This window comes from Phalacrocorax carbo, chromosome 1 (assembly GCF_963921805.1).
Source record: "Phalacrocorax carbo chromosome 1, bPhaCar2.1, whole genome shotgun sequence".
In the NCBI taxonomy this organism is placed as follows: domain Eukaryota; kingdom Metazoa; phylum Chordata; class Aves; order Suliformes; family Phalacrocoracidae; genus Phalacrocorax; species Phalacrocorax carbo.
Window position 1 is genome coordinate 53,445,022 of NC_087513.1, and position 23,500 is coordinate 53,468,521.

At 40.5% G+C, this 23,500-nt stretch overlaps 1 protein-coding gene across 1 annotated transcript in view; it reads left to right on the top strand.

Moving 5' to 3' along the window:
* The window catches only part of ANO4 (anoctamin 4), a 135,699-nt gene extending 113,283 nt beyond the window's left edge, over positions 1-22,416 (top strand). The window contains exons 21-28 of the mRNA XM_064450042.1: positions 793-850; positions 3,535-3,632; positions 7,273-7,415; positions 8,443-8,595; positions 10,246-10,393; positions 12,841-12,960; positions 15,562-15,667; positions 18,447-22,416. Coding sequence (XP_064306112.1) covers positions 793-850; positions 3,535-3,632; positions 7,273-7,415; positions 8,443-8,595; positions 10,246-10,393; positions 12,841-12,960; positions 15,562-15,667; positions 18,447-18,638 — 1,018 coding nt within the window. The 3' untranslated portion in view covers positions 18,639-22,416. The remainder of the gene's footprint in view (positions 1-792; positions 851-3,534; positions 3,633-7,272; positions 7,416-8,442; positions 8,596-10,245; positions 10,394-12,840; positions 12,961-15,561; positions 15,668-18,446) is intronic.
* The last annotated feature ends 1,084 nt before the right edge of the window (positions 22,417-23,500 follow it).

The following is a 23,500-nucleotide window of genomic DNA, read 5'->3' on the forward strand; positions in this document are numbered from 1 at the left end:
ATACTATACATGCAGGTCACTTCACTCTGTCTTTATGTGTGTAATTTGTACAGCTAGTAAATAACTTAACACTGTGTCTTTTTCTTGAATAGAATAGAATAGAATAGAATAGAATAGAATAGAATAGTTCTGTTGGAAGGAACCTACAACTATCATCTACTCCAACTGCCTGAATACTTTGCTGCTTCTGTTGTATGATTTGGACTATTAAGAGTGAATTATGAACTCTCAGTTGGGATTTATCCACAGAAAATGAAATATATATATATATCAGTATGTCTCTTTCTGCAAGTCCTCTAAAAGCAAAAGAAGAGCCTTTGAGTAGAGAAGGCTTGAGTAGAAGAATCCATCAGTATGGTTTATTTGCATGTGGGAAGTTGTGGGAATCATTTTGGGAGAAAACATGGAGGAATAGTAAGAAAATTCTGTTTTCCTAATGAAAACTAGTATTTTCACTGATTTCACAGACAGGCAGATATCACAGCCCACATTATGGTGTACGGAAATGGACTGGCAGTTGAAAGCTATTTTCCAAACCGACATGAACAGTTTCATTCAGATTTTCTCTCTCGTCTGCATATGCTGAATATCCAACAGCAGGGTGTTTGGTATTGAAATAAAACTGGAAGTAAAAATATACTTAGCCCTTCATAGAAATTATGCCAGCAATCCTCCAAAACTTTTTGCAGCATAACAACTTTTGTAATTATATCAGTCACACTAAGACAACATTAGATTAAAACAACAGTGTGAGTTTACACAACATATTTGATGTATATTCCTGTGTTAAAGATTTACAGGACACCCTGGTGCCTACTTAAGGCTGATAAACCGGTGGAGACTGGAGGAGGTGAGTGTTTGCTAACTACACACTAATTCAGCTGCTGCCCACAGATGCACTGAATGCAAGCAGAGGCAGACATATAACTCTGTCTAGGTATTTTTGAGCGTATTACTGAGTTTTCAGTTGCTGTCTAACTCCACACTACTGACACTATTATCTGCTACAAAAACATCTATATATTGATACATATGCCCTTTTCAATGCTAGCAGTTTTAGTGTTTGCATGACATTTGGATAGTGGTATCAAATGGTTTAAACATTACTCACATTTTTACATTGGAAATATTTCATCCTTGAAATGAATCAAAGTCAGATATGAATCTGACAACTTTTTGCTTCTAAAAAAATCTTTTCTTCTCAGCTTTTCTAGCCTGGCTGACCAGGGAGCTAAAATAATAAAATGATTACTTAAAAATCCAGACATATAAAATGTACTTGAAAATTGACCAAAACGCCTGAACACATTTCCCAAAAGAGCTACTCGCACAATGTTCCATGTCTATAAAAACAAACAGATATTTAGATCAATGAGAGGTTGGCTTTGCAAGTCACTCAAGGACCAACCCCATTGTTTTGACAAATACATTCAGGACTCAGAAACCATTTGACAGTTATTTGAGATGAACAGCAGCAATTTCTGGATCAGCCGTGTAGCTTCCAGTGCTGCTATTTGCACACCAGAATCCCATGGTTTCTTTCCTGCTTCACACCTGAATAACTGAAACACCTTTGCAAATACATGACAAATGGCAAGCGGAAAATGCATGTCTTACACTGCCAACATGAATTTACAAACCCTTCCAGATATCTAAATATTTTCGTTAATAGAGGTCATCCAAACACCAACAAAAAAAAAAAGGAATGATTTGAAAAGGCCATCCTAATTTTGAAGTAATGAATGCTGTACATTCAAGGAAAGAAGAATTGATAAATGGGCAGACAGAAATTCACTGAACATCCCTCTAAAGCCTGAGAGGGACCAAGCTTCCTGCTGCCAAGAGAGGACAGTTCTGCTCTGCCTTTGACTTCCCCCAGAAGTTTGCTCCTTCCTCTTCCTCTGCACTGGCTCTGGCTTGTCCAACCCTTTAAGGAGCCTATTCAGTTCCCTGTATCAACAGGAAATGCTTCCTTTTTCTGGGTGAATTAGTTTTTTGATGAGTTACTGTGCTGAATCGTCTCACAGAGGCATCAGAGAACAGGGAAAGAACCTCACTTGCAGGAGCAGGGATGGGAGGAACAAAGAACCAGGTTTGGGAGGGAAGTGCAGCAGCGAGGTGTTACAGGTTGGGTCAGTTGCTGGTGGAAGCTACTATTAGTAGTCCCTACTATTTTGCTTTTCTCATAGGAAAAAGTCTAATTATAAAAGAAATGTCTAACAAAAAATTCTCAACTTTATTGACTGTGTTAGGTCTTATTAGAAACATAATGTAGACTATAATGCCCAGATACCCTTCCAATAGCCCTCTCTTCATCTCTTGGATGAAGCCAAGTGTAAGACATTTAATAACATGATATATTCTGGTCCAGTGTCTGTGGGCATATTCAGACCACAATGTACAAAGTGCATTAGTGATGTTATGGTTGCAACATCACTTCTACTTCATTAATACTGCACCTACCTCTCTGAGGTTATATTGGCTTGTGTGGCTGATTCCTAAAAACAGAAGGATGATGATTTAATAATATATTAGAAAAGTTGTTTAAAAAAAAAAATTATCCGCCACCCAGTTAATCTAAAGAGAAATTGAACGAGGTCAAGAAAAACCTCAGCAGGGACCCTGGTTCTGAGCACTGTATGATGCAGTATGTATAAGAAATTCATATCACATTTGGTTATAGATCATAACTAACATAAAATGTTTTCTCTGTAAAAGCTAAAGAGAAATAGTTCCAGTTCTATGACAGTGATCTGTTTGACTTATCCATAATACCCAGGATCTAAGTATAGCTCAGACCTCCACTGTTTGGATCTGCAAAGTCAATTGTGCAAAATGCTGTTTGAAAGCAAGAAGTTTTTGGCCCTTTTCTGTTTCTTCCAATTCTATGTGAAAAAATGTGGAATTACTTAAATTTGTACTAGCTGAGCATCTCTCCCAAAAGCAGCACCACTTCTTCAAGGCCTGGAGCCACTGCTAAAGCAAACAAGCACTCAGCAAAACACTGAGAACTGTTATTCGACAGTTAAGAGGTTTTTAGTTCTTCTAGAAGATAATAGCTTTGCACAGTCCACTCAGTCATACACATTAAGTAGTACTCAATAGACAGTATGAGGTCTATCCTTTAGGCATATAATGTATGTCTGTGCAGCCAGGAGGAATTTTCTTTTCATTCTTTGACTCGAGGCACAGTCACCCTCCCCAGAAATTCTTGAAATCAGTGAAGAAACTTGTTAGTCTTTGCCTCTGCCCCACCCACAGTTGCACAAAATATTAGCATCACTAACGTGAGAACTGCTTTAGCTTCAGTTTATTCTGACCACTGCAGAGAATTAGATTATATGCTTAAAAAGCTCATGGTATGATACATTCTCATATGCTCCCATTTGTTGATATTTTCAAAAAAGTTAAAAAGAATGGTATTTAATTTCCTTTAGTAAATTATCTAATATCCATTTACGGTCTTTAAGAATTACCTAAAAACTCAGCATTGTTTCTGTTTAATCTTTTTTTTCTTTTGTATTTATTTTGCAGTGCCACCCTAGTGGATGCCTTATTGATCTCTGTATGCAAATGGGTATTATAATGGTGCTAAAGCAGACTTGGAATAACTTCATGGAACTAGGCTACCCGTAAGTAAATATAATGCCTATGGTTCCATAGGTCACAGAATAATATTATGTTTTCCTTATGACCAGTTACATAAAAGCAAGATGCAGTAGTCATTACAATAGATGTAAAAATTCTTACTATAGGTTTTCAGATGTATAGAGATAGATGGTGTTTGGGTTTTTTTCACATTGAACATAGTTTGCAAAAGTGAAAGTGTAATATAAATATTAACAAATAAATAATATGTGGGAAGTACTTGATTCCATTACATTGTATTCCCTGTTTTAAAACTCCTTAAAAACAACTGTAGGACTGCTATATTCCTTACACAGGAAATAGTATTTATATAATTTTTTAGCTATGCCAGTAAGTTCTAAATTGGATTTCTCCTTGCTGGGTGATAAAAGATGCCTGAAAAGGCAGGTATGAGCTGGAAGAAATGCACTGCTGGCATGCACACTCTCAGAGACAGACAAATGTACTGACTGGTATATAGGCAAGTTCTCTAGTGATCTTCAAGATATTATGGAGCTGTCCCCTAGCTAAAAAGGTTGATGGTTATTCATTTCCTATTGGTTCATTTCTTATTGATTAGTATTTAATGAGCATGTTTAATATGATTAATATAGACAGTTAATGCTAGAGACACTGTGGCAGGTCATCAAGGGAAATTAGCAAGTGTGAAAATATAAGAGAGAGAGCTGACATTGTCAGAAAGTTTGCCCTTGCAAAGTTCAGAGGAATATGCTTCTCTGCAGGATCCACAGCAGCTAGTGCAGAGTTTGTCCCCTGAACTGCAGAAACATGTTGCCGAAGCAATTTCAGACAGCCTCAGTGCTGATCACATCTAGCAGTAATGAGAATGGCGTAAATGATATAAATGCACAGGGTAATTGGCAATCAAGGTACTCAAAGCTCGCTATCTCTCCCTCTTCCCTGGTTTGCGCCTAGCGCTAGCTGCCAGGATTTTGCAGCTGTTAGAGCCGGAGGAATTAGCCAGGGTGGGGAGGAGGGAAAAGCAGCAGCAGTATTGATCCTTCTCTTTCCACTCCCTGCCTCTTTTGTCAGTTTCCATTAGACCTTTCTGCTACCTAATAATAGGGATTTCAAAACCTAATAAAGAGCATGGAAGGGGATTAAAGGTGGCAGAAAGATGTACGAGGAGATTGTTTAAAAACAAGTGATTTAACAGGAATAAACTTCTTCAGGTGAAGTCAGGCTATTCATTTTAGTGTCACAATGAAAATCACAACACAAAACACACAGTCACAACAATGTGAGATGCATCACCTTATTCTGATGAGAGATGTATTTGCTTTCCAGACCTTTCAGTCCACCTTCTAGCCCTGAAGTGCTGCAGGCAAGTGCATTTCCTTTTTGTGTGAAAAAAAAATATAATTTCTGCTAAGAGCATGATCGGAGCCAACACCATGTGGATGGCCAGAGGATTTGGAGGCAATCCTACAGTCTGTAGTAGAACATCACTGCACCTCCGCCCGTGTGCCAGCTACTGTCTGCCGAGACCCAGGCTGAGCCAGCACTGAGCAGCGCCAAAGCTGATAGCAGAGAATATTTCCCCATAAGACAGCCTTAGGAGAGGAGCACCAGCAGCCTGTTTTAGAGAGTGGTTTTTGCACCATTTCAGGGTGGCAGCCCAACTCTGGTGCAGGCATGTGCTCCCACAGGGACCGCAAAGACACGCGGGGCAAGTCAGAAATGCCACTGGGTGTTCCTTGGTGACGGGAATCCCAGGACCTGCTGTCACGTTTCTCACTGATACATGTGGCATTGGCCTCTCTTCTGAAATTTCTGCCTGAGAGTTAAAAATTAGGTTTCAAAGATAGCAAAGAGCAGCCCTAGGGTGTGTGCTAGAGCATTGATTGTTCAGTGGTTACATTTTTAGTACAAATACTGGCATGTCAGAATGATGCTTCTCCTTCACAGAAACTCCACCTTGAAATGTCTGAAAGTGCATATCAGTTCTCCTCTCCTGCATAGATACGTTTGCAATAACTAAGTATGAATTGTTGCTTCATTTGGATGTGGAAAACTGCAATTTCAAGTTGATGTTTTTCTTGGAAGAACATACATCTATATCAAAACCACATTATGCCGCGTTGCTCAAACATAAATCAGAAAGTGACATCTCTCTGAATTTTACTAGGAGTCTTAGATATGGGTTAGTTATGGGTTTCCCCTCTCACAAAGAAGGAATTTAACCAGGATCTGTCTCAGCATATTGGTCTCCCACCTACCTCACCCCTCCTGCCTTTGCACGAATTCAGTTCTCAGCCCTCTCACTTTCTCACGGGCAGGACATGAGAGGCAAAGTCCCAAAGGGTGCTGTGGACTGCAAAGATGTGCCCTTACCTGTCCCACAGTTCATCAGTCACAACCATGGCCATTCACAGGAAAGGCCTTTTAGGCTTTTTACATACTAGTGACTGGCTGCAAGCTGCTAAAACCAAATATTTTAATAATTTCTCGTACTTCCAAATTTTGCCTTGAGGTCCATGTGGGTACTTCCCAATTTTTAAATTGCATTTCTAAGCTCTAGATGTTAATGCCCTGCACTCAGTTGCACTTACACTTTTTTAAGGAAGGCAGGACAAGCTATAACCTCTCTGGTCAATGGCCTGAACAGAAAAACAATCTCTAACCCTTAAGAAAACATGCAATTGGCCAAACCCTTAGCCAAATCCAATGGCCATTTGCCTATCATTAACAGACCAGACCAGGCCAATGTGAAGGCAAGAAGTAAAGCACAGTCATGGAAAGGATTGAATTATTTGGGTGAGCCATCCCCTTCTATCTTGCTGAGAAGAAGGGGTCAACCACAACTTCGGAGAAAATCTTTGTCAACCTTTTTTTTTGCTCTCTATACTAACTGTAACTAATGTCCTTTGCTGGCAAACCTGTGCAACTCCCCGATCTGGAGAGGCAAAGGTGTTTATTTCAGATGTGATCACTCATTTCTCCTCTGGGTCGGTGCCTGCCATGGTGCCCCTACACAACCATTTCTTCAGGAACAATATTTTCCCCTGAAGTCCAGTACAGCTCCCCCATTTCTTGAGATGAAGACAGCTCTCATGTCAGCCATTCATCTCTCAGTCACCACCTGTTGTTGGTAGTCCCCACACTTCTTTCTGCCTTTTGTTCCTCTGAATGTTTGGCTGCGGACACCATTCAAGGTTGCTTTTTCCCTTCCAGAATTGCCCCAGGGACTGTCACCCTGCACACTGTAGAGCCCTGTAGAGATGCCAGCACACCCACAGGAAAGGACTATGCAGCATTAGCACTCTATTTACTGATTTCTCAATTACAGCTCAACTATCTCCACACAGCATTGCATTCTGCCCTATAAACAGACCCTGAAGTGATTTGTCATTCTGTGTAGAGAAAAAGAAGGTAAATAAATAATGAAAATATGTCAAAATCCCTCCACCACTTTAACAATATCTAGGCTTGGATTACAGCCCATCAGCCATATCTGTTCTCATGCTGTGTCATCAACCACATGTATTACTAATGCTCTATTTTCCTGTGCACTGGGAAATTAATTTTGCAAGGTATGTTGTGCAGACTTAGCCTCTTCCAAGTTTGTGTTAAATAGCCACTAATATTATTTACCTTGTTTCTTTAATTTATTTGAAAATTTAGGCTAATTCAAAATTGGTGGACCAGGAGAAAACTGCGACAAGAGTATGGCACGCAGAGAAAAACAAGCTTCCCACAGTGGGAAAAGGACTACAATCTGCAACCTATGAATGCTTATGGACTCTTTGATGAATACCTAGAAATGAGTATGGCACTGACCTTTGTTCTCTCTCTTTCACTAGATTATCATTTTGTTGCTTTTTTGTTGATGTGGGCTGGTGTACTCTTTTAATTATTGCTGTATGAAGCTAAAGAGGCTGCAAAATGGTTTTCATTCCCACAGGTCAGGTGAGGAACGGGCGTGAGTTTGTAAGAACCAAACCAAACCAATGTAGCTAACCACACTGCTGCTGGTTTGCTAACCTCGCATCCATAAAACACTTCTCATTCTGGCTTTGTGTGGGGAAGGCTGTTTTCCAAACCAGAGCCCACCTCTTTGCCTGCATATATTTCTGAAGAACTTTGCTGTTATTTATTAAAGGAAGTTCCCTTGGGCTTTTATTTGTAAACTGTGTGGTACAGACCTGCATGCTTGCTTATGTTTAAATCCACCATTATTTACTACCTCACTTTTACAAAGTAGCTTGCTGCCAGAAATCATTGCTCTATCCAGAGGAGAGGAGAGGATAACTGCTCAAAGAAATGTTAAAGAACAAGAACTTTTGCCCTGTGTGACTGAACTGCTTATGTTATAATTGGGTTTTTTTTCTCCCTCACATAATTCTTTTCAAATTAATGGGAAATTTGGCAGCCTGAAAACCTGCCTCTAGAAACTTACACAAAATTTGAAACTGCTGCCCATCTGCACTACAAAAAGGAATGTATTATGCCCTAATCTTTGCAGATATTGAGAGATCCTAGTTGATGCTGGAGTAAAAATGTCCCTTTATATAAGCACAATTCATCCACCTCCAAATTTTGCTCCAAATTACAAAATCTAGATGTTGCTGTCCATCCCGGGGACAGACATGCATTTGTTCATGTCATCCTTGCACTGAACTTTTGGCAAGGAATTGCTGTATAAGTGTCACTAGACTATTGTATGGTACAGGTATGGCACAAGAAATGTTTGTATATTTATACATAGTATTCATATGCATATATTATTTTGGTATCTTAGACCCTGGGGTTAGATCTTAGCAATTATACCGTGATCTTTCCTTTTTTTCCTAGTTCTTCAGTTTGGGTTCACAACCATTTTTGTGGCAGCTTTTCCACTGGCACCGCTTCTGGCCTTACTTAACAATATTATTGAAATTCGGCTTGATGCATACAAATTTGTTACCCAGTGGAGAAGACCTTTAGCTTCAAGAGCCAAAGATATAGGTGAGCTCTTTGTATGTGTTTCTGTGTGTGTGTTATTCTTAAGGCAAAGTGTTGACCACTTCAAGTAAGAGCAGATTAAGGTATTTTCAGTCATCTTCCCCATTAACAACACACGATTTGATCCAAAAAACTTCATATATCTGATCCCAATCTACTTATGCAATTAATAGTCTATATGGGAAAATGTCTTTTAATGATTTTCTGGGTAACTTAACAGCCAAGGTATTTTAATGAAGTGATCAGGGTTCTCTGCAGTTTTTTCCTCCTGCTTCTCTGTTAGAATATAATAACCAGACAGAGCAGCTGAAACATGAAAGTCAAGTTAAAGTGGCCACTATCCTGTAAGGGACTTGTGTGTTTTATATTTACCTGGCCAAAATCAAGCTCCCCTGTGACTCAGGGGCTATGCCCACTGGGTCCCTGCCGGGTCAGACAGGGTGTATCTAGATCCCAAGAGACAACTTGCTCTCAGCGAGGCACACCTACATTGCTAAACACAGGGTTCACATAACTTTGAGGTCACCCAGCCACACACTACTGCAAGGGCTCTCCGAACATATTTTGACTTTAAATCTCTTCTGTCTTTGCAGTGTGCAAAAGCAGAACACCTTTAGGAAGGATTCTGTAAAACAAAGTCATCTGCCCAACGCTGAATCCCTGGTGTATTTGGAGGGGTAAATAGGACACCTTGCTGCCCACCTGCATTGCAAAAACCAGTAGCCAGCACCATGAAATGTCAGAAGCTCAGGCTTTGTGCTCTCAGAATGGTCTACCATGTGCCTAAAGTCTGTGTCTGAGTAAAGCTTTGTATGTGGACAGCATGGATCTATGAGTTTAGGTACAAGCCTGGACATCAGCCAGTACACAGCATACACTGCAGGCATAATTCCTGAAAAAACAACTATATAACATAATAAAGGCACAGAAAAATTGATTATTTTTTTTCAGGCCGATTCAGGTGTGATTTCTCAAAATAAGTTGCATTCACTCACTAGTCAGCAAAGTTTTTAGGGGCAGCTTGATGCCTTATTAACATCAACGGTATGTCTAACCTTCCTTTGGTGTGGTTCTCAGTGATGGTCCTCATGACCAGAGTTGCTGTGTGCTGGTACCACAAGATCTGTCAGACAGTTGAGAATGAGCCAAAAAGCCCAGGTGATGCCTAGGGGCTGTGTGCCATTGTATAGCATTAACATGCTGTGAAGACTTTGATGCAAATAGGTATGTGCTGACCAACTGTGCACGAGTTAGTTACACACAAGGCCCCAGTGACAGGCAGATCATGGATTGCATGTATTAATGGCTGCCCTGGCAGACCCTCCTCACCCTAAGCAGAGAGACTTGCAGCGTTTCTGAAAACTGCCTGCAGGGTTATGTGGCTTGGTGGAGCCAAGGCCTCTGTGAGCAATTCTGCAGCTTCGTTGAGATTATTTGCAGGATAAACAAAATTCCCACCCAGTGGAAACAGAAATCTTGTCCACTGAGGACCTGCTGTTCAATAAGAAAAGTTATTTTTACTCAGTGACTTTCAGATAGAAACTCAGATAAAAAGACCTTGAGTGGTGGGGACAACTGCTTCGGAGGATGCAGTATCTCAGGCACTTTTGTTCTTGTTTTTCCTGGAGCTCACATACTCTTCTTGTTGAACAGGAATCTGGTACGGGATCCTGGAAGGCATTGGAATTCTTTCTGTTATCACAAACGCATTTGTTATAGCTGTGACATCAGATTTCATCCCTCGCCTTGTTTATGCTTACAAATATGGACCTTGTGCTGGCCAAGGAGAAGCTGGACAAAAGTAAGGTTTTCTCTGGGAAAAAGAGATGCACGTGAAAATCACTTACTACTTGAATAGATACAGCAGTACTGTCTATGTACGTTCTGATTCCACTAACCCAAATTTATTTTTTGTGCTTAGGTAACAGATATCAGCCACAGATATTGATGCTTTGTATATTCATAGAAGGGGTTGCTGAGTGACTATAATTTATGATGTTAATTTAAGGAAAACGTGGCAGAGCTGTTACAGAGATTTGGTGTGTGTAACAGTATGCTGCACAAGCTGCACTTCACAGCTGGTGTACATGGATATAACCCTCTTCATTCTGAAGCAATGCTGATATTTATCAGTTACAGATTTAATGATCATTTTAAACTTATTCACTAGGTTTTTTTCCCTGATGTAGTATTCAGCATGTATTGCTCAAAAAAAGCAGTGTCTAACAAGAGGAAGCAATTCCCAACTAATAAATCAAGATGTACTTACAGAGCAAAGTAATTTGTTTTTCTTCTAAAACTATAGTCCTTAGATTAAATCTTTCAGGAGACATTTGTGAACTGAATCCCTACTGTCTAAGTGGATTTTCTTTCAGTGTTGCTAAACACTGAGATTATATTAACGTGTGCACACTACCAGGAAGTATGAGTATAGCCACTACATGGCAACTTGTAAAATTTAGGCTGCTGGATGCAGGGAAGGTCACTGAATCCAGCTGAACACCAACAGACACAGTTTGCAAATGATCTCCTAGCAGCTCTGTTAGCAAGGACCCTACTGTTCAAAAAGGCCCAAGCGAAACAGTAGACGGTGACAGAGAGCTCACATTCTGCTATCAGATTGATTTTTATTCCCTGCTACAGAAAGCAGGTTCTTCTGTGGCTGCTTTTTTGCCATCTTTTGGTTATCAATACTGTTTAATCATACCGATGGAAGAAGGGCAGCTGGTGTGGCAGCTCCTGATCAGCAGTGTTAACTTGCTGTCCTGCAAGGAGTTCGGCATTTTATTGGTGCCAGGAGAAATGTTGCTTTTATTTTCATGAAGAGTTAAAGTCCCTTCATGGGTACAGTGTTTGGTCTGGTGCCAGTCATTCCTGCGCATGTGCCTCTGCTTGTGCCATTATGAAGGTCCACAGGACATCGAGGCACTGACAGCAACTTTCCTTGCTACTGATTTTCTCAGGACCACCGTGCATGAAAAAACACCTTTAGAAATATTATTCTTATGAAGACTCAAATATGACTCACTGGCTTTGAAACTAGTTCTGCACAGGTGAAGTAGCTTGGCCCACAGAGGAAGCTCTTATCTTCTCTTCACCAACCTCTTGTACAGTGTGTTCACACTTCTGCTGCTTTTCTGAGTGAATTTCTAGATGAAACCATCAGATAGTAATAATTTGAAGGAGCCAACTTGGATAAACACTATTTTTGTCAGCATTCTGGATATTGTTATTATTAAGTACTGTTGCAAAAACAGGAAGCTGTTCAAAAATCCACAGGAATATTGAATTTTGTCAGATTAAGGAGTCAAGAATATCTGCTATTGGGTAACTTAAATGAGAGAGGTGCTTTTTCCTTTCAAAAAACATCTGTCGGTATTAGAGCCATATGACACCCAGTATTACTAGAAAAATATTGTAATTAAATTAAGTTCCTAATCCAATCAGTATGGAGATTTTGAGACAAAGCCAGATGGTGTTTAAATGTAATTTCTCAAAGACTGTAAAACCCATAGTTTTTTTTTTAAAAAAAAAAAAAACACAAACCAAAAACCCACCAACCAACCAAACGAACCCTTACTGAGCATTATAGCCTACACCAAGCTGATCAGTGTGGCTAGTTTTAACCTGTGCTTGGGCAGTACAGAGTGCACAGCACAATACACTTGCCACATCTCTCCTCAGCTTTGTTAACACCAAACTTGAGCCTTCCTGTGACTCCTGCAGCCCTTTGTCTGCCAATGTACATTCTCATACTCAGTCTTCTCTAAACTCTGCCTGACCCTCCCAGTGCTCAGCCACCCTGGGTTCTTTTGGTACTGAGTTCCTCTGATTAACTGGACATTTTGTAAAAAGCTGTTTTAAGTGTATAGCCTTTCCATCTCATTTAATGTCCCTTTGCACTAGTACCACAAGGGTAACACTGGGAATATTCTCCTTATCTTCCTAGTGCTGCTCATTATTTTCTTTAGCTCTATTGTGTCACCTTTTAGGTGACTTTTCTTTTCAAAAGCAACCAGCCCCAGTCTTCACCATTTCTTCTCCCATAGAAATCTACCATTGCTTCACTTTTATTGTCCATCTGACCTACCTGAGCATTTCTTTTACATTGCCACAACATCCCTTTCAAATATTAATAAGGATCATGGTTATACTGTGGATTTCATGAAACCCAGAGAACGTCCTCTGGGGTACAACAGTTAATGGAAAACCTTGCTGTGTCCTGACTACAGGATTTTTTCCCCCTAGGTGTATGGTTGGCTACGTTAATGCCAGTTTATCAGTATTTCTGGTGTCTGACTTTGAAAACCGTTCAGAGCCAACATCAAATGGAAGTGAATTCTCTGGTTCACCATTAAAATATTGCAGGTAAGTATCCAATCAAAATAGCTTTAAGACATTGCAATGGAGAAGCATTATGATAAATTTGGGGGTGGAACTCTTATGAGGAGTGGCTGAGGGAACTGGGGTTGTTTAGTTTGGAGAAGAGGAGGCTGATGGGAGACCCTATCACTCTCTACAAATACCTGAAAGGAGGTTGTAGCGAGGCGGGGGTCGGTCTCTTCTCCCTAGTAACAAGCGATAGGATGAGAGGAAATGGCCTCAAGCTGCACCAGGGGAAGGTTAGGTTGGATATTAGGAAAAACTTCTTCATCGAAAGGGTTGTCAGGCATCGGAACAGGCTGCCCAGGGAGGTGGTGGAGTCTCCATCCTTGGAGGTATTTAAAAGAAGGGTAGATGTGGTGCTTGAGGATATGGTTTAGTGGTGGACTTGGCAGTGATAGGTTAGTGGTTGGACTCGATGATCTTAAGGGTCTTTTCCAACCTTAATGATTCTATGATTCTATGATTCTATAATTCTTGAGTGCCTAAAGAACAAAACATACTCTGTGGTACAGCAAAAGTCATTGATACTTTGTGATGTTGTGGCATTTTTATTAATAAGAAGGAGGTTGAGTGGTATAGTGTAATGAAGTGGGGAGTGGCATTAATGCTTTTGTTTAACTAACTGATATTTAAGACTGTTGCAACTTATTTGGTAGAAAGAATATCCCAATGTTGAAGCCATATATAACATTTTCTATGGTGCAGAACCACTCTGAGAATACTCCATCCACATTGTTTGCCATAGCACCATTTAATAACGTTTTGTAATTCTGATCATTCTCTTCCCACTCTAATTCCTTTCTTCCCTAACTTCAAGCAAGAGGCTGCTGCTACTTAAAGCCAATGGTTGAAATCCCATCAACAAAAAAGTTGTCCCCTCAATATCCCATAAAGAGAACATTAAAATTAGTGCCATATATCTTCAGAAGATAAATCTGTTCTTTTGGGGGACACTGAATTGTCTACCTACCCTTGAAAGAATGTCTTACTTTCTTTAGCTGAGTTTATCAGCTACTTAACCTGAATTCTGCTAAAAAATCCGTCATTTTAATTGTACTTCAGGCCAGATATTGATAGTGAGATAAGGAAACATTATGTGTAGGCATTTTTCCAGGAAGGCAGGCTGTCTTAACAAAAAACAGTGGCCATATTCAGTTAACTTCTGCTCGTCTGGAGCCCAGATGGTGCCGTGCTATTCTGGTTGTTTATAAAAGATTTCCCCATTTCTTCACGTGTAGTGCTTGCTTCCTAGAAAGTACAAAAAGGAGGCTTACTCTACTGACTTGGGACTTGGTCCAGGGACTTCTGTTTTCAGTATGTTTAGGATATTATAAAATTATGAAGTCAGAATGCTGCTTGCAGAAGGGAAGATCATCTCAGTTTTAGGAACTTGCACCAGAGATACTACAATTTAAGAGAGGCCTTTTGCTGACTAAGATGTCAAGACACAGTTTATTTCATTTTGTGTAGCACACTCTGCAATCTAAGAAGATGAACCTTCAGGGAGAAATAAAGATTATTGTAGAGATGAAATAACTGTTAATTTTCTTTCCTCATCTGAGTTTTCTTCAGTTTCTTAAAACTAACTTAGAGATCAAGCTTAAGTATATTACTTAGTATGGTATTTTCAATATATTTTATAATGGGTTTTCTGACCCATCTAGGAAACAGATTAAGGGGAAAACAATTTTTACACTACTTTTAAATTAAGTTCCTGCAATAGTATTTTGGAATTAACATACTGTTAGTAGAAATGGACTCCAGAATGTCTGAATTAAACAGATTAATGATTTGTTAATGTAATGTTTGAGTCTTCCTGGATCCAGCTTTCCCACCAGATATCTCTATTTACATTATTGAGACCCGAAGTCTTTAAAGAAACATTCTGTGAGACGAGATCCTAGATCCCTTTCTTACACAGCCCTTGCCCTGTTGGTATACCAAGAAGTGCAGTTCTGGCTCCACTAAAGTCAAGATGATTCACGCTTTATACCAGGTTTGGCCAGCTAATTAACAAAGGGACAGATGAAGCCCACGAGGCAGTTTTATATGGATTTTGCAATGGCTGTCAGGCTGACAAAATTGGGGACATTTGTAGTTTTAAAATGAACTTGTAGTGGGAAGAAAGTGGCCCTCAAAACAGCAGAGCATCCCACCCTGCTCCATCTTCTGAGGAGATGCCTGCAAAGCACACGTTGCACTGCCAAGGGAGGTGCTGTAGGGTCAAACTGCTGGTGCTGAGCACCCAGTATCCTCTGTATTTGCTTCAGCAGTTTTGCTTCAATCAGACACTGGCCTGGTCCTTTGCGCTGAACTTCCATTAGCAGCTGAAGCACAAAGTGCACTCCTGGAGTGCATCTTACCATTAGGATTCATCTGAAAGTAAACCCATTTGGGTGAACCAAAGCATGGCAAGTGGAGGTGATCAGGACACTTGCTTCAGAAGCATGCACCTGATCTGAAATAAAACACTAGTGTAAGCCCAGCCTAAGAAAATGCAATGATCAAGAGGTTTTGGTTTTGCCTTCCTCCCAGGCAGCAGGGCAGGAACTTGCTAACTACCGTACTCTGCTTGTCTTCCAGGTACAGGGACTACCGAGACCCTCCTCACTCCCCAGTGCCGTATGGTTACACACTGCAGTTCTGGCATGTCTTAGCAGCACGGTTGGCTTTCATTATTGTATTTGAGGTCAGTGACCATTCAGGTAGCAAAACAAAAACAACAAAATGAAACAAATTTCCCTTTGAAGCTTTTTCATTGGGCTGATCTATGATGGCTGCTGTTGAGATTTTTGTATTAGTTTCTGCTATTTGTATCGTGCTTTGTATTCTCAGATCTGTTTTCTGAATAGTCACAGGTATTTAGGTTCCAACAAAAAGAGGAATGCAGCACTTTGAAAGCTATAACAGTGGCTTGCAAAGAGGGGAAATAAATGAAACTTTTCTTTCCTTTCTGAGGTCTGGCATTTGTAACCTGTCTAGGCTGGGAAGCCGTATGCTGACTAGTGTGTGAGGAAGGGGTGAAGGACCATAAGGAGAAAAGAAGAAATGTGAACAACTGAAAAATGAAGATTAAGTTACAGTATTTACACATCTAGCTTTTGTCACTGTTTTTTTAATACCATTCATTTCCCCAGAATGATTAGCATCACAAAGATGATGATGATGAAAAGGATTCAATACCTTTGCCAATGTTCATAATATTAGTACTTACTGTCAGTATTTCAGAAATCTTTAAGACAAAGCAGAGAAGAAAATACCAACTTAACACGACTGGTATTCCCATGATGATTTTGAAAAAGAGAGACAGGACAGTAGACAAATAGGATGAGATAATTTACAAAACAAAATGCACTTCTTAAGGCCTGAATTTCAGGTGCCTGAATATCCCTGCCAAAAACCAGGGGCTCAACATCTCTCCTGCATAAGCAGTTTCAAATGCCTTTTACACTGTGAAGAAGCCAAACAGGAAACAAATGACTTTTAAAAACTCTTTACTCAAACCTCTGCTCTGAAATTGTAGCAACAGGGCATCCAACACAGATATGGAAGCTGTAATCACCATAAATTATTGGCATAATGTTCATGAGCACATACTGCATTTCTGACTCACATACTGTGTGAATCAATTCTGGACTGAGCTTTCGAAGCACCTCTTTAGATCACAGAACAAAAGCGTTTGAATTAGAGGAAAGGTGAAGGGGAAACATTTTCTAGATTGTTTCTTGTGTAGGGACGTCTTGGCGGCTCAATAGAAGCCTGAGGTCTGGAGCGAATTCCCCCCGACTCTCATTTTCAGCCCTTCCCTGATGAAGAGGGAATATGGCACTGCAGGCTGGGGGTCTGTCCTTCCTCTACACTTCGCTAACTTGTTAGAGGTTGGTTGTAAGGAGATTGGCTCTTCCATCTCTACCACACTCAGGGAAATGTTAAGGGAAAGAAAGGAAGATTTGATAGAGGCCTGCTGGGCTTGATCTCTTCTTTGTTTCTTGAGCTGTCAGTGCTGAGAGCCAGGGTATCTGTCTCCAAAGAGGACTACAAGGCTGACCTTGGTAGATCAGCCTAAGCAGTTTTAAGACTGAAGAGAGCCTGGCTTCTTGATACACACTTGGCATAAAGGCAGCACAGCATAAGGGCAAAGGTAACTGAGTCAAGAAAAATCAGCTCTGCTCAAGTCCCAGTGCCCAGCCAAATTTGCAACCTGCTGTGGAATAGCTTTTTTGTGTCTGCCCAATACTTGCATGAGAGATTTGACTTTGCTTTGCCCCAGCCAAAGCCATAGGCTGGCTCATAGCTGTCTCCCTCAACAGGGGCCACTCTGTCTATTGGTGCTCTAAACTGTTTCCCTAACTATATCTATGAAATCAAAAAGGTCATTGCAGCAGAAACCGTGACTGTCTTTGTGGAAAACAGTAATGGGTGTATTGTGATTGCTACAGCAATTACAGTAAAAGATTGCACTAAGAGATAAGTGACTCAAGGTAGGTTTTTTCGTAAATTAAGTAACTACCTAAACTCAGGCACCTTTATGGTACTGTGGGTGTGGTTATTTTGGCTATCTTGACCTCTCTCAAAAACAAAACAAAAGTATGTCCTAGCACTGCAAAAGGAATTATTTGTCCAGGCTAAACTGACAGAAGAAGCTTTTTCTTTTTTTAGGTTTGGCAAAAAAACAGCAATGAAAGTATTGCATGTTTATTGCTCATGAGGGAAGAATACATGGGAAAACACGTCACTTTTCAGGGGCTTTCAAAGGAAGGGTTCTGCTTGGAGAAGAAGAAATAGCTTCATTTCTCCAATCTAGAATGAGTGTCCTTTCTGAGATGGAGGATTTTTCCTTTTCTCTGCTCCTTCTCTCAAGTGGAGTGAGGAATTCTTCAAGCAGCATCTTTGATCAAACAAAAAAGGACACTCAAGCAAGCCTTTCCCATCACACTCAAGCTTTGCTGAGGCATTCCTAAAGCAGGAGGGACAAAGGATCAGTTACCTTGTGAACACTGTGATGTTTAGTAAATGGGTGTATGGCTTTGGATGAGAGACACAGTAAAAGAAAAAAATGTCTTGTTTTGCATAGATAATTCATTGGTTCCATCGCTTCTGGCAACAGGAAAGTATTATATCATTTGATCCTCCTCTTCCTGCAGAGCAATCCACTAATACCAGGCCCTACCTAAACAACCGTGTAGCAACTCAGGACCTCAAGGGTTTGAACACACAGGTGGTACAATAGTTCTGAGGCCTTGTTTGAACCCAGCTGCTCATAACCTTTGCTGTGATCCATAGGCCGCTGACTTTGGCTGGCGCTTTTGTGGGGAAAAATTTCTCAGTTTGGTTTCTTCAAATTTTGTAATGGATTTAGTTCTAACACAGCATCTTTTTGTGAACTGGCAGGAGAGGGTTTTCAAAAGATATGGAAAGTACTTCTTTTCTTCCTAAGATTTTGTTTTCAACCCTTTTTGTTTTCACAGCACCTTGTCTTTTGCATAAAGCACCTGATTTCCTACTTAATCCCAGATCTCCCAAAAGATCTGAGAGATCGGATGAGGAGAGAAAAGTACCTGATTCAGGAAATGATGTATGAAGCTGAACTGGAACGTCTGCAGAAAGAGCGGAAGGAAAGGAAGAAGAACGGAAAGTCTTATCACAATGAGTGGCCGTGATGGGGTGAGGAGGAAACTGCTTAAAAGAAGATAGGAATTCTGTTTATAAAAATTTCCTGGTTTTCTACAATGGAGAGTGCACCGAAAGAAATAGCACATCAATGTTGTGCGCACATAGCACATGCGTGCCCATGTTTAATAGGGTGCATATTGTCATAAGCCTTTTGAAATTAGAGGTCTTGCAATGCTTAGTCTTCTCCAGAGCTAACGTCAGCATGAGCAGATCAGACCAATGCTTAAATCTCTGCACTCTTTCCAGGAAGCCCCAGGCCCTGACTTAAATTCAAGGCCCTGAACTTCAAAACAGTTATATATCTTACAGTGCATTACAGAACTCAGAGATCTTATGGCTGGTTCTCATGGCCAAGTTGCTACTTCGTAACTAGTGACTGCGCGTTGGCAACATGGCAGTGCTTGTCCACGTGTGTGGCCACGACCTGCAGCATATGCATGGCAATGTTGCCCTCTTCCACAGTGGACTAAGCTGTGTTAGCTTGTATTTACCACGAGTTAAGGTCACATATGTGGACCATTTCCATTACTCCAACAATACTGAAGTATTTTTAGGAGGAGGTGCTTGATCATGAGTCTAATCAACTGGTCTAACAATGCTGAAAAATTTAGGTGTGCAGAAGCACTGATGGATAAACAAGCATCTAAATGTGGCCAGAGGTACCTAACTGTAGGGTCATTTATTTGGAAATGATGCTGTGAAAAGTTGTTAATATGTTTTAAAGATTTGAACAGTGCCTTTTCAGCTATAGGACTGTCTGGTCTCTGAAGGAAACAAATCAGGCTAGGTCATCTTGCCCAGAATGGCCCGTGTACTTGTATTGCAAGATCACATTGAGGCCTTGTCAGGAATTAGGGTATATGATACACATAACAGAAGACAGACTGTGTCTTAAAGACCTCTCTGAATAACTAAAACAAAAAACCAACAGATGAAGAAGGTCAGCAGAGCAAAAGAACACAGGCATCCAGAATCTCTACACTTGTAACATTTTCTTTGTTCATCCTTCCATATTCTATGAAGGAGAGGAGGGGAAAAATAAAGCAACACACTATAGTATGAAATAGCTTGAAATCCTTCAGGCAGAGCAATTCTACATAGGCTGCAGAATTAGATTTGGGTGAAATGGGCTACTGTCTATGTCCTGTTATAAATCCTTTAGCATTAAGAAATTAAAAATTTCCCAGATTGTTAACCCAAAATAATGGAGTTGTAGGTCTGAAGACTGCAGAATTGTTGGATGGAGCAACATGAATCAAAATGCTGTGTTATGAAAGCTCTATCACCTCTTGTCTCAAAGTGATAACCCTGCAATTCTTGCAGAACATGCAGTGGCATAATCAGCCACAACACAAAGAAGGAACTTCAAAAGCCAAGATGGTAAGAAGCCAAGTGGAAGCAAGCCTATGTCCTGTGAGGATACAGCCAGGTACAGACACTGGAGCTGATCCTTTTGCCTACCCTCTTCCAAATAACTGGAGGTCCATGAAAATCATAGTTTTCTCAGAGACCTTAAGGAATTGTGACCTTGTTAGTTTGAAGATATTTAAGAGGGAGGAAAATTCAGCAAGTTGTTTCTACAAGTCCTCCTGGAAATCATTCAATAGAAGGACTAGAATTTGCCCTTCTGGACAGATCACACAATGAAAGACCCTATGGATGGATGCCTCAAGCTCCACAGGACATCAGGCCCACTTGCGCCAAGAACCCATATTGCCAAATTAGATCTATTAACTTCTTTCCACTGCAGCAGAGAACTGTGCTATTTCCATGCAGAGGGAAGGTTTTAATGAAAGATAATATGGCTTGAGGAAGGAGAGGGGTGGAAGAAAATGTATGCACCTTCATCTCTGTAGTGACTGCCTGCCTACACTTTGCTTCCTTGCAGCAAGGAACCTCCTCCAGTAGTGACCCATCAACCTGCATGAAGAGGATAAATAGCACAGCAGCTCCCGTTTATCAGGTGCTCCTGGCCCAAGCCTGAAGGTCCCATGAGGCAACATAAGCACTGAAGGAATTTCAGGATTAATCTGCAGTCTGTTGACTCAGTGCCAAACTAAGTGGGGAACATGACTAGCAGTTGTGGGGTGTATTCCTGCCTAATGAGGAAGTGAACTTGATCATCTTTGCTTCAGCTTACAGCAGTTGTGGACACATCCCATGTGGGCAGTGGAGAAATGGGGGTATTTCTGTCTCTGTAAATAGGGGGTGGGGATTAGGCGAAGTCATCCTCCGATACACCCATGCCAGATGGGTTAGTATTTACCATCCACCACGTACAGGTGTGTACTGCACTGGCAGGCTGGGGGCTCTCGGGCAAAATCACATTCAGACCAAATTCACACGAGCAATTGGATTAGTTTGCATACCCTCTGTTTAATATCTAAAACAACAGATGACAAGAGCTTAGTAACTGTTGGCTAAGTAGTAAAGTGAGACATGAGTCATGCATAAAATCAGTGTCACCTGTGAGTGTGAACCTTTGCAAATTCCTGCAGTAAGATATAGCTTTGTCAATGTAGATCTCAATAACTTCTGAGAACTGAACTGAAACCTGGTAGAACATAAACTGACTTCCACTGCAGAGGAACCACCGCAATATAATGTGCCAGAACAAATCAAGTGCAGCAGAAATACAATAGATAATAATTGCTTTTGAGACTAGTTTTCAACATAGCTACATTATGATGAATTTTCATGACAACGCATTGCTACAAGTTGTGTCCTGTTCTGCTCTGAATGAGAACACGAGCTGGCCGCTTACCAAGCTTGTGCTGCGTGTGATGCTGAAAGGGGCTCTGACCTCCCTGGCAGATCCTGAGTACATTTCTGTCGCTTAACATTAACCAGTCAGCCCACTGAGGTTTCTGTGCTGCTGGTCTGCTGAACAGATTTCCCTCGAGTCCTTCAGATCCTTCAGATCTATATAGCGGAACACTCGGGAAAGATGACCCCTTTTTATTTCGTTTATTAATTAGGAAAATAAATAATACAAATAATGGGCTGATAATAAAAAGTGGAATTTTGATGGTCTCTAGATAGCAAATTTATGCCATTCCCTTCTTCCTGATCTCATGATGGGTTTTGTTTAAACCTCCAGGTGACCGTCCTATATGTTGTTTACTTATTCCAGCTCCACAAGAGCACTACCTTCAAGGGAATGCGAAAAAAAAAAAAAGCAACCTCAATGCATGCCACTGACATTTTACAAAGCAAGCAGGACAGCACACATCAAAGGATATACTGTGAAATCATCTTGCAATCAGCGTAGGATTGATCTCCATAGACCACTCTTGACAGCAAGCATGTACTTCATGAGCAGTTACACGCCAGTTTTTAAAACCAAGGAAAAAAAATATTGTATATTGGGACTGTTTTTCAGCCTGTTTGCTACGTTTTTTGCATTCTGTCCCATGTTGGTTTTACGGAACTTAGAATAAAAAATACAAATTAACAACCTGGATACTTTGAAAGAGAAAATCCTAGGCACAGAACATCATCTGCATTCAAGCCACCAAATACTACAACAGGATCCGTGTTTACAAATCAGTTCTTTTTTATTTTAAATCTTTCTGAGGGGAGTTATGTTATTTACCATATATATAATATATATATAAAGTATATATAGAGATTGTTTATTTGTAAATAGAAAAATCCTATGGAGAAGAATGTCAAGTTTTCACACTTTAAAAAAAAATCATCAACATAAAGCCATGTTTAATGCTTGTATAATGTGTTGCAATAAACTTTAAAATAAATTATGCATATGAAATATTTGCTGTTTGGTGTTCATGAGCTATTTTCTGTTTCCCTTATTTGTTCAGCAAGCACGCAGACTGGTCAGGTGGAAGCAAATTTGAAAACAGACCAAAAAGGGCCCAAAATCTGTCACTACTTTCTCTCTCTGGATCTTTTGTGTATTCACATAGTCAAATATTCCTCCTGTTGTGGTTTTAAGGTTTTTTCTTAATGTTCCTACTTGTTTTGTCTCTTGGCCTGCCAGACGCTGCATGTAATTTGGACAGTGTGAAGTGCTCCCACTCCCATGCAATTAATCGCCTTTGAGCATCCCGCATTTCTTTGTCGGGTGAGCTTTTAGCCAGGAGAGATGAAGGACGTGGGCGCACGAGTGTGATGCAGACACCAAGAATTATGTTGCTGCTTTTACACAGACAAGGCCCTGGCTGAGAGTCCAACTAGGAGAGGACAGTATATGATCCCAGAGAAAACATTATTCAAAATTAAGTAATTGTTTTAATTAGTGATGCTGATTTAAAAAAAAAATAGAAGCATATAGAAAAAAGTAAAGCAGAAGGAGTCACTTTGTAGCTCTGCAGCAGTCATGGGAGGTTAGTTAGCAAGAAATGGGGTAGTCGCAGGGGTTATCTGCAAAGCTTAAGGACGATTGTCTCTAAACCACTAACAGCAAGATATTCTCCCCAGTGAGAGCTCACCTTGATGTTGTGACTGCGGACCAATAGATATCACCTGGCCCAAACTTTCCCTTCATACCAAAATTAGACTTAAATGACTGCTCAGTGCTCAAACAGTGACATCAAGCAATAAGTGAAGCTCAGTTGGTCATTTACATGTGAATTCTAAGCACTGAGAAAACAACTCTGTGGTGTTATATTTTTTAGCTATGATAACTGGGAAGATTAGTCTTCACTCCAGGAACAAAACAAGTAGAAACCACAGAACATCAGGCAATTTAAGGCAGTATCAATTACAGCACAAACAGCGATCTCAGCAGAGTGATGCAACGAAGGCTGGGCTGATGACGTTTAACACAGCGATGATCGGTCACCCTCCCGAGAAGCACATTCAGATGAGAGTTCAGCATGTTTGT